At 38.9% G+C, this 10973-nt stretch overlaps 1 protein-coding gene across 1 annotated transcript; it reads left to right on the top strand.

Moving 5' to 3' along the window:
* The first annotated feature begins 211 nt into the window (after positions 1 to 211).
* On the top strand, positions 212 to 8990 carry TMED5 (transmembrane p24 trafficking protein 5). Its single transcript, XM_021526088.2, has 4 exons — positions 212 to 438; positions 2879 to 2976; positions 3655 to 3838; positions 6148 to 8990. Exons 1-4 carry the CDS (start codon positions 256 to 258, stop codon positions 6364 to 6366), a joined length of 684 nt encoding a protein of 227 aa, XP_021381763.1. The 5' UTR covers positions 212 to 255; the 3' UTR covers positions 6367 to 8990.
* The last annotated feature ends 1983 nt before the right edge of the window (positions 8991 to 10973 follow it).

Genomic DNA, 10973 nt, shown 5'->3' with positions numbered 1-10973 from the left:
GGTCGCTGTGGGGTCGGTGCCGCTCCCGCCGCGCTCGAACCGCGCGGGGCCCTCACGGCGCAGGCGCGGCCCCGCCGCCGGCGCGCCGGGGGCGGGAGCGGCGCGCGCCGCCGCGGTGCACTGTGGGCGGGCGGGGCGCGGCGCCGCCGGGGCGGCGATTGGTGCGGCGGGCGGAGGGGGCGGGGCGATGCCGGTCCCGGCGCCCCGCTCGTCGGTGCGCGCGCGCGGGGCTCGGCGCTGCGGGGCGCTGCCGCGATGGGGCCGCGGCTGCTGCTGCTGCCGCTCGGGTGCCTCGCGCTGCTGCTGCCGCCTCCGCCCGGCGCCGCCGAGTTCAGCCCCTCCCTGGACAGCGACTTCACGTTCACGCTGCCCGCCGGCCGCAAGGAGTGCTTCTACCAGCCCATGCGCAAGGAGGCCTCGCTGGAGCTCGAGTACCAGGTCGGGCGGGGCGGGAGGGGGCGGCTCCCCGCGGCGTGTCCCGAGGGGAGCCGGGGTCCCGATCCCGCCGTGACGGCGGCGCTGCGGTCCGCCCGGCCCGGTACGGCGGTCCGCCCGCCCGGTACCGCGGTCCGCCCGGCCCGGTACCGCGGTCCGCCCGGCCGGTACCGCGGTCCGCCCGGCCCGGTACCGCGGTCCGCCCGCCCGGTACCGCGGTCCGCCCGGCCCGGTACCGCGGTCCGCCCGGCCGGTACCGCGGTCCGCCCGCCCGGTACCGCGGTCCGCCCGGCCCCGCTGCCGCCCCGGTCCTGCCTTCCCGCGGCCCTGGGCGGCAGCGGCAGCCGAGGGACGCGGTGCCCTGCCCGGGATCCTGCCGGCCTCGGCAGCGCCCGCAAAGCCACGTTGGAATTTTACGCTGTTACAAGTTCTGCCTTACGGAGTTAAAAATTCACTTACCGCCCTTTTCAATTATTCTAATACGTTCTTTTGGTGGTCTGGGGGGAATTTTTTGTTTCGACTTTAGAGGAGCTCATGTCGCCATCCTTTAAAAGGGCAGAATGTAGAAAGTTCGCGGTTGTGACCTTGTGTTGTAGCCCTAAAGCATAAGAAAGCTTGTGCTGATGCACAGATCCCGTATTTGCCTATCTTTGTGCTGATATGAAACACCTTTCATCGCAACGATGAAAGTTTTAAAGAAACAGCCCAGTTTAACAGACTGTCATTAAGATTTTTATGTCCTTCTTGAGAAGAGTCGAGTTCCCAGAGATGTCTGGGATAGATCTCGATCTCAGATTTTTCCCCCCTTACAACAATTACTTTTTTTTCCAGTAAAATAGATACAGTGAGGGAAGTTGCACTGAATATTCTCCCACCCTATTACTGTGCCTAGAAGGGGGCCATGATCTGTCTCTCTTCCCCTACATCTGTTTTTCCCCTCTGTTTCCAACTGAAAGAAATAGCTGAAATTCGTGGTTTTCTCTAATTTTTAATACTGTTACATGCAGAACTAAACAGGAATGAAAGAGAGGTGTTCAAGCTTTGTTTAGAATCCTGTCTAAGCCAAACAGAAATTTATTATGCACAGAGTAGGATTTTGGTTTGATCATAAGCTAAATAAAGACATTGTTTTAGAAAGGATTAGTGTGTATAACATTATATACATACCTTATTTCTACTCAGGCATAAATTTCTCAGCACTACTGTTAACAGTAATGATTTGATTTTCTATGTGAATGTGTAGAAAAGGAGCTCTATGTATTACTGCAAATAGATTTATTTTATATTTAAGTAAAAGCATAAGAATATGTAAACATAGGATGCAGCTAATTCTCCAAAGACATAAGGTAAACACTATGCTAATACAAAGGTTCTTTTCTGGGTGTTTAGACTGGAGCATAGCCCTAAAGATATGTCACTATGTATGGTTTTTAATCTGATCAGCTGTTAGCTAGTAATTTTCTTTGTCTTTTTTTCTTTTTTTTCCCCTTTTTCCTAAATCTTCAGTGTCAGTTTGAATCAGTGAAAACTTTGCCCCCCTTTTCAGCAAGAGCAATCTGCTATACTCAAAAAGCTCACTGGAAAACAAGAAAACAAAAAATTCCCCTAGTATGGACTAATGTAATAAAAATAAAAATGGTCCCTGTCCGCCCACTCATGCAGTTACTCCCTTCCCTATAAAGAATTTCTACAGCACCATAGGTGTGGTGATACAACTGTAGCTGTGTTACACAGTTAAAGAAGCACAGCTTTGTACTGCTGTAGACACTCCCTGGGAGCTTAGGAAGATAAACGCCTTCAATTCCTTTTTCCTTTGGGAAAAGAGAATGCCCTGGCAGAATTCAGACCTTAAATGTGCATCAAAAGGTAAAAAAGTCTTGTGATACAGCTTTGATTGGCATAAGAGGTTTGGTCCTGTCTTCAACACTATTAATTCACCCAATGGAGAGATCTCAGGGATGAGAGCACATAGTGTACAAGTATGTGTAATATGTATGAACAGAAAAGTGACCTGTTAGAACATTTCTACCACTGAAGTGGCAGTAGTGCACATACTTACAATCAGTGATAGCAGCCATAGAAATGCCAGATTTAGCCATCTCTTGTTGGTATTTTTACAGGTTGTCTGACCTTGCCTGTTGATAAAACTGCATACATTCCTAAAAGTAATGAGGCTATGGTTCAATATAAGCCCAGCCTGGCAGGTTTAGATTACACTTAGTGTAAGATTCTGAAATTGCCAAAATGCTTTTAGGTTGAGCTGATTTTTCATCTGTTTCCAGTTAATTTGGTGTCAGCTCATCCAGATAGATTAATATTTCAGATTCTTTTTTTTGTCTGTTCCCTTACCTAAAAACATTTGCCTTCCCTATAAATGTTGCTGTCAGCAATGCAAACAGCAGTTCAGCTGGTCGGAGGTTGGTTATTTTTGTTTGTTTCACAGGTTCTAGACGGAGCGGGATTAGATGTTGATTTTCATCTGCTCTCCCCAAAAGGTGAAACTCTAGTTTTTGATGAAAGAAAATCAGATGGAGTTCATACGTAAGTTTAAAATCTTCAAACTCAGAGGTGTTGCATAAAGAACTTTTCTGGTTTCATTAGCAAATATAACTAAAATGAAGGTTGAGTATTTTTATTCCTTCATATTACAAAAGATTTTCTAATAGGACAGTTTGAAAATAGCAATTTTCTTTTTATAAACTCTGAATGCTTTTTACATGAATTGTACCATGAAGTGAAGGCTATTTTTGTTTTAATGATAGCTGTTCATGTTCAGTGGATAAAAATAATAATTATGGAGTTGAAAAAGGTCTCCATATCTAATAGCAAAAGATCATGTGAGTCATACAAATAAGAAGCTAAAAAGTCCCCTCTTTCTCCAGTCCTTTTGTCAAAATATGTAATATCCTATACAGCATAACATTTCTACTTATTGTATATTTTTTTGTAATGATTAACAATGATTCAAAATCCCCAAAAATAAATGAAAGCAAGCTGCTGTCTTCATCATTTTGAGCCATTGGAGTCAGTAGGATTGTTTTACTGTGACTGTGTAATCTGTAAAATTTCTTTAGAGTTCTTACTTTTTACAAAAAGAAGATGTGGTTATTTTTAAGTGCATGATGGTCAGTCTTAAAGGGAAGGGTATGCTAACAAAAACTGACTTTCTGAGAACCAGCACAGAAAGTGTAGTTAATCATGTTTTGATTATATACACAGTGTGGAAACAGAAGATGGAGATTACATGTTCTGCTTTGACAACACATTCAGTACCATTTCTGAAAAGGTGATTTTCTTTGAATTGATCCTGGACAATATGGGAGAAGACGGTCAGGATGAGGAAGACTGGAAGAAGTATGTTACAGGCACAGATCTCCTAGACATGAAGTTGGAAGATATTCTGGTTAGTATTTGATCTTTCATTCTACTCAATGTAAGAGCATTTGGGAAAAAACTCAACATCATGTAGCCATTCAGTCTTGGTCTGTTAAATCATCCTGGAAGGTATTCCAGGTCCATGTATTCCTTTTACTAATACAGGAAGCCTGGAACCATGGTTCTCTTGTTTACAAACTTGAAGATCTTTTCAGAATAGGCCTTTCATCAGCAAGAAGAAACTGCCTAGCTCTCAGTCACTTGGTTTCCAATTCAGCTTCCTTTCTTCCTACTGCTGAAATGGGACATTCTTTCCTAGCAGCAATGAAATGAATACTTTGAGCATTAATGTATTATTTAGTCCCAATGATGTAGCTGGAATTACTGCATCATTTTTATCAGTGTTCTGGTAACCCAGCCTCTTAATCACATCTTTGCAGAAGTGAGGATTACTGTTTCTATCCTCAGTAAATTAAATGTTTCTATAGGTTTTTTGCCCCAAATTTTATTACATCTTTTCAAACTAATAGACAGAATGAGAGTTAATTTGCATAAATTACAGATTAATCTTTGCAGACATTGAGTGGTTATGTTTGCTTAAATGTATGCTGAGCCTGTTTGATGTAGGATTCAGACTACTGCTGAGTCAAAGCTCTTATTCCCTTTATGACCATTACTCTAGAAGCAAAGGACTGCTTGGTACTCTAGTACCACTGTTCTTAATGCTTGGTAGGATTCAGTAAGCTGTTGTTTGTTTGATCATATCTACAGAAAATAGATATCTTTAAAAAACTGACCCAAAACCCCAAAATCTGCACACACCTACTGAATACATAGTGTAGAAAATAATTGTATTATTTATTGCCATAAACACTACAGATTTTTAAATAACAAAATAAACAACATTTAAAATATTTTATAGCTGTATGATACACTTTTAAATAATAATAAAACCAAATACAGAATCTGAAAATCTGACCAGATGTTTAAAATTAGCAGTCAATACACTTAGAAAAAAGCAAAAGTGAAGTGAAATTGTGAAGAAAATCCCACTCACACTAATCACAGAAAATACTTGAATGGATTTGACAGATACTTGTTTACATACTCGTATGTCTTCCAAATGAAAAAGAAATGCAGAACTTATCTTTGAGAGCCTTGAAAATCTTATAAAGTAGGTAATTTTTGTAAAGTTAAGATTAGTATTTGATCCCATTGTTTACTTAGCCAAGTATTACTTTCTCTGCAAGCTCTATGAGGACTAACATAAGCACTTAGTAGTTTCATTCTTTAATGAGAACACATTTTCTGGCAAAAATAGGGAATTTTGTCTTATGTTTAATGCTCTTTTGTGGTGTTCATTTTCCTTATTGTGTAACAATGAACTTTATCATCATAAAATTATTTGGCTCCCCAGAACAGCTATTTTGAAATATCTTTGTTAAATATGAAACAGAGAAAATGTTACTGCTGTGTTTAGCCTTATAGTTTTGGGGAATTTTAAAAATTATTAGCCTCTTCTTACTGCAAATGTTACTCTTCTCACTAAAGTTACTTCAGGATCCACAGTTATATCAAGAATATAATTGAGCATTGCATGAGATCAGCTCTTGTCAGTATCTATTACATGGTGGATGAAAGATCAACAGATCATAGGACCAGATGTTTACTTAGTAAGTGCAGCATAAAGTGTGAATCTTGAGCTGCTGTTGTCATGGCTGGAGTGTTCACGTACTTCCTCTAGTTCCAGGGTCACACTATATGTCCTTTCTAGAACCTCCAGTTGTCCTGCTCAAGATATATTGTAAAAATTCTGCTTTTGTATCAAGGCTGAAGCAGCAGTTTATAGCCACTACAGTGGAAACACCAGAAGCAAACAGGAATATAACATTATTGGAGTTTTCTTTTGCTACAGATATAGCCCTGATAGTAGTATCTATTAAAAAAAAACTTTAATTGTATTATGCAGCAGAAAAAAACTCTACGTGTGCTTGCCACTACATAATTTGTTTTGAGACTAGTTCTGCAGATTTGCTACTTTTTATTAGTCCAAATAGGTTTGATATCTCTCTTACCTCCCTACCTATAAAAGAGAAAAAAAAGAAAATTACTACAGAACACTAATGCTATATTAATTATTTTAGCTGGTACACAATTAACAGACTACAAATTAATGAAAACTGTGATGATGCTCGTATTTTCAAATGAAATTAACTCTTCACTTGTTAAGACATTAAATTACAGGTGGTAACATGGTATTAATAATTTTGTATGTGCTGCAAGCTATACACTTAATTCAGGTAGGTTTTTTCTAAAAACTCTTTTGTTACTTACCAGGAATCCATCAACAGTGTCAAAGCCAGATTAAGTAAAAGTGTCCAGATTCAGACCCTGCTCAGAGCATTTGAGGCTCGTGACCGAAACATTCAAGAAAGCAACTTTGACAGAGTGAATTTCTGGTCCATGGTCAACTTGGGAGTAATGGTGGTGGTATCAGCTGTTCAGGTTTACATGTTGAAAAGTCTCTTTGAAGACAAGAGGAAAAGTAGAACTTAATATTCATTAATGTTCTTATTATAATCATAACAATATAACACGTATGGGGCAGAAGGGGAGCAATAAACTACAGTAAAGACAATAAACATCTTTCAGATTCTTTTGAACAGACAGTAAAAAATCAGGTTTTCAATTCTTATTGGACATTTTGGATGTGATAGTGCTGGTCTTGTTTGTGTTTGGAGGTTTTCTGTTGTTTTTTGTGGTGGTTGGTTGTTTTTTTTAAACACAGACATAAGGCCTCTTTCCAAGCTCTCCCATTTTTCCAAATGCTACTATTTTTTGTACTTTTAGGATTTGTTAATGATTGTTAATTCCTACCTTATGCATACCACACTTGGTGCATATGCAAAGTAATGTTAATATAACTGTCATTGTCTTCATTTTCACAAAAGTTCTAGTAACTTAGACATTGGTTTAGTTGCTGTTAAATACTGAGTGAATTTACATGTGCCTAAGTTTACAGAATTGGTAGTTACTGTCATTTTTCTTCAAAGTTACATGTTTCTTAAAATCCTTAGTTTTTGTTCTTTGGCATCATGAAGAAACACTGGGCTAACTGTGTAAGAACATGAAATCTCTTTTTATAACAGATGACTAATATCAGCACTTTAAAGAAAAGCACCATCAATGTGAAATTGAGGCAGTCTTGAAAAACAATTGGAGAAAATAAATACAATTGCTGTTCATAAATCCTTCTGTCCTCTAGTTGCAAAATCCTGTTCTCCTTTTTGGTTGTTAGATGAGACAAGTGACTGTGTGGTACACAAACAAATACAGGCACATGTTGAAGTATGATTTGCAAGTTCTTAGTTACTGTAACCTCATGTAATAGATAATTATTTACAAAGTAATTTCTCATGTTTAATCCTTTTAATAAAGGCAGGGGGTGTTCATGGTGTGCCAAAACAAACATTGATTGTTGTAGTCTCAAAATCCCACTTTATTACAACTGTGACTAATGTTACAGTCAGGTACAGACTTACAAAGGCATATAAAACCAAAGCTGTTCACCTCAACCTGAACTTTTTTTGCTCAACCTCACAAGTCTTTCAGCTGTATAAGCACATTCTTCACATAACCCATGTTTCTGTACCTAGCTGTTCATCTTAAAAAGGCACAAATCACAGGAGCAGGAAGTACAGGCCTCAACTTTTATGATCAACTGAATATGTAGTATCACTAAGGCAAAGCTAGTACCAAATCAGAAATTTATAATACCTGGCTAAGTGGCTTTTAACAGTGTTGTGAAGGTATAGTTTTTGCCAAAACCCCTGGTGTGTGAAAATTAACTTTTAAAGTAGTTTCAAGTTAGTACTTTTTACAATGTGCCAAGTCTTTTATAAATGTGTTAACTGCATTTCAGCATAAGAGTTTTTTAAAAACTTTATTAAAAACACTTTTTTAAAAGGTGTTTTCAAGGGTATATGTTCTGCCTGTTGTGGAGTCGTCTGTATGAATGGCAGTTACAACTTTGAGACTTTCTGTGATTAAAGTGTTTTATGAATAAAAACAGGGTCAATAGGTGCATTGAAGAAATATGTTGTTCAAATGAAAGAGATACTAGCAAGGGCTACAGAACATAGAAACAGCACTTCAGCTTCAACTTCAGAGAAGAGGACCTAGCAATAATATTTCTAAATAGTTTTTATAAGCAAAATTATTATTATTGCAGAACTTGTTATAGAGGGCTCCAAAGGCTGTCAGGCTACTTCATCTTTCTGCAAAGCTGTGTCCAGAATAAGACTGTACCCCTTTAAGGTTTTGTGTATCTTACTTCTATATGATGCTTTCTATTCTTAACTGCCCAGAAATAGAAAGTTTGTTTCTGTGATAAGAACAATGTCTAGGAAAAAATAATTCTTTCAGCTAGAGTAGCAGTCCCTCTCCCAGTAGCACTATACCATGTTAACATCTTTGCTTGCATCACCATGTGTGATGCTACAAACCACCTGCAAAATGCTAAACCAGCTTTGAGAAGGTGTGACAAAGACATCTACCTCTGCTCTCCAAGCTACTAGAGTCAAGGTTTCAGCTTAGAACTTCCAACAGATATGCTCTGCCAAGTTTTCCAAGGGCACCTTAAGGGATTGGGTTCCCCAGCTGCTCTGCTGTGCCTGTGTAGCTACACACCAGTGGCAAAACAGTTTGGTGTCCCAGTTTAACCTGCTACTGGATGCACCATGCTCTGATCAGACTGCTGCAGGTCAGTGTCTCCTGTTACAAACAGCCATCTCTGGGAGAAGGAAAATGCAACAATCTGCAGCAGAATTCATCTGGAAGAAATTACTATTTTGCAATGAAGATCTCTGACTGTATTTGCTTTTCATTTGAGGTCCACTATAGAAAATGAAAGAGGGAATAACTAGAAAGGTTCATTGACTTTGGCAGCTGGAATGTTTACGATAGGTGAAGGATTTGGTATTCAAACTTGCAGTTAAGTAAAATTGTACTTGGATTTTGAAGAGTAGATTGCTTTTGACTGTATAAAATTTACAAAGGAGAATATAAATTACCGTTTTTTTTCTTAATGGACTTTTTATTCAGAATTAAATGTTTTAAGACTTGGAGATGTTGAATAATTATGCAAAACTGAGATTTTCAATAAATCAAGTTTAAACCTGTGTTTGTGTTGTTTGTAACAAAGGAAGAATGTTACGAATACCTGTGAATGCTGCAAAAGATCAAGGATGGTAAGCTAACAGGAAAGTTGGTTTTAGTAATGGAGCTTTTTCATTTCTTCCTCGTGCAGTTTTCAAATTCTGTTCTTATTCACTGTAAATATCAGATTAATCAGTACAAATAATTTTAGATTTACACAGGCATCAGATTAGAAAGACATGAACCTCCAGACTTTCTAGGAGAAAGTATTTAACATCTTTAACTGTATTTCAGCAGCAAACATCTACAGGAAATAGTATCACAATCTCAAGCTCACAATTAAGAATCTCATATGTTACTAGTAGTTATTAATATGTAATATATTTGTATTATTCATAAAACAACACTCAAGATCCTGAGAATGAAGCTGAAAACATTGGAGCACTTTTCATGTAACTGAGTAATACATGTCAAATCCAAGCTTGTTTACCATTTCGTAAGACTCCTGAGACAGCCGGGCCTGTCCGGAAGCCTGCAAACCACATTGTTCAAGTAATGAAACAGGAACTTCCTTTATGCTGTGTTTTGAATCAATGAAATAGATAACAAAATGCTAAAGTACAGTCTTATGTTGTCAGATTGGGCAACAGTGGTAGAAGTGGTAGAAGCCAACAGTGTGCTTTGTCGTGAAAGTGCGAGCAGAAAAAACTCTTCAGAGCTATTTTTGGACACAGACATGAGAAACACCTGCAAAAGTTCCCTTTCCTGCTGTCCAAGCGTGCACCATGGGGAATGACACCTTCTGCCTTCACTTCTCCATACAACACAGCCTTGTGCCTCAGACACATCATTTCTTGTGCTCAGCAGTGCAGCACAGCCTTATTTAACTCCACTTGTTCATTAGGGTGCAGCACCATCCTCACTCCATGACCACGTGGTACAGCGTTAAGACCACATTTTTAAAGATGTTATTCAATTGATCACAGTAATTACTTTTTTTTCCTTCATCAAGGTTTTTTTTTTAATATTTATAAGGCAATCTCTTCTAAATACTCATTATCCCAAAAAATTAATTAAGATGGCCTAAACTAAGAATGAGCTGTATCTGATGTCTTTAAAAACTAGCAGTTCCTTTCCTGTGTTTCAAAGAACAATTATCCTCAAGACTTTCATCTGAGGACTTATCAACTTGAGATGTAGACAGGAAACATGCATCTCTTAGCTACTGCTGAGAAATGGCTTCTGTTAAGCCCTTCCTTTTCCATGCTTTCCCCCAGCTCCAGTAGTACTCTCTCATAGAAATTCACTCTTCATGGAGGAGGAATGCTGTATGAACAATGCAGTACAGAGGTGAGTAACCACAATTTACACATATCATTACAGAAATTAAAAATACAGTCAAAAGCTACATAACCTACTGTTCTCAAAATCAATTCACATAACATAACTTGATTTTTATAGAAGACAAAGATAATAAAATAGTAATAAAATAATGAAAAACAACTTGGAAGGAGCAGTAAGCCCACCTACACTGCTGAAGTTTCACCAGAAGCATCTGAATTACATCTCTCATGCTATCCAGTCCTATAGCTGACAACAGTTAATGAGACTTGGAACCCATACTGTTCACAAACTCCTTTCTTCCCTTCACACATACCAAGTTTCTGGAAACAATATCCATCCTCATTCTCCATCTGGCACCTGCTAAACTGGAATACAGACAGGTGTGTAAGGAAGGCTTAGATTTGCCAAAAGAAAAGTTCTAGAAGCATATATCTATACATTTCAACTTTATGTAAAGGGACCTGAAATTAAACATCTAATAGAAGTCCTTTACTTTTATGGTTAAGGATTTAGTAGAGTTAAAAACTCTCCAGTTGTTTATTAATTCCCTTTCCCACAATTTCCAACTATTGTTGATGCTCTTTAGAATTTTACCCTTAGTACTTTCTGGTTTCTGCTATCATGCAACCAATTTGTGAAGTTACAAATACCAAATCAGAGCA

Source organism: Lonchura striata, chromosome 9 (assembly GCF_046129695.1).
Source record: "Lonchura striata isolate bLonStr1 chromosome 9, bLonStr1.mat, whole genome shotgun sequence".
Lineage (NCBI taxonomy): Eukaryota > Metazoa > Chordata > Aves > Passeriformes > Estrildidae > Lonchura > Lonchura striata.
The sequence above is the reverse complement of the archived record's forward strand: the minus strand, read 5'-3'. Positions and strand labels throughout refer to the sequence as shown.

What these genes read in the sequence shown, in the direction of transcription:
- TMED5 (XM_021526088.2), top strand. Translation starts at nt 256, where the DNA reads ATGGGGCCGCGGCTGCTGCTGCTGCCGCTCGGGTGCCTCGCGCTGCTG. An exon ending in CGCTGGAGCTCGAGTACCAG is followed by an intron (nt 439 to 2,878) that starts GTCGGGCGGGGC and finishes TTTGTTTCACAG; the next exon opens with GTTCTAGACGGAGCGGGATT. An exon ending in AAATCAGATGGAGTTCATAC is followed by an intron (nt 2,977 to 3,654) that starts GTAAGTTTAAAA and finishes TTATATACACAG; the next exon opens with TGTGGAAACAGAAGATGGAG.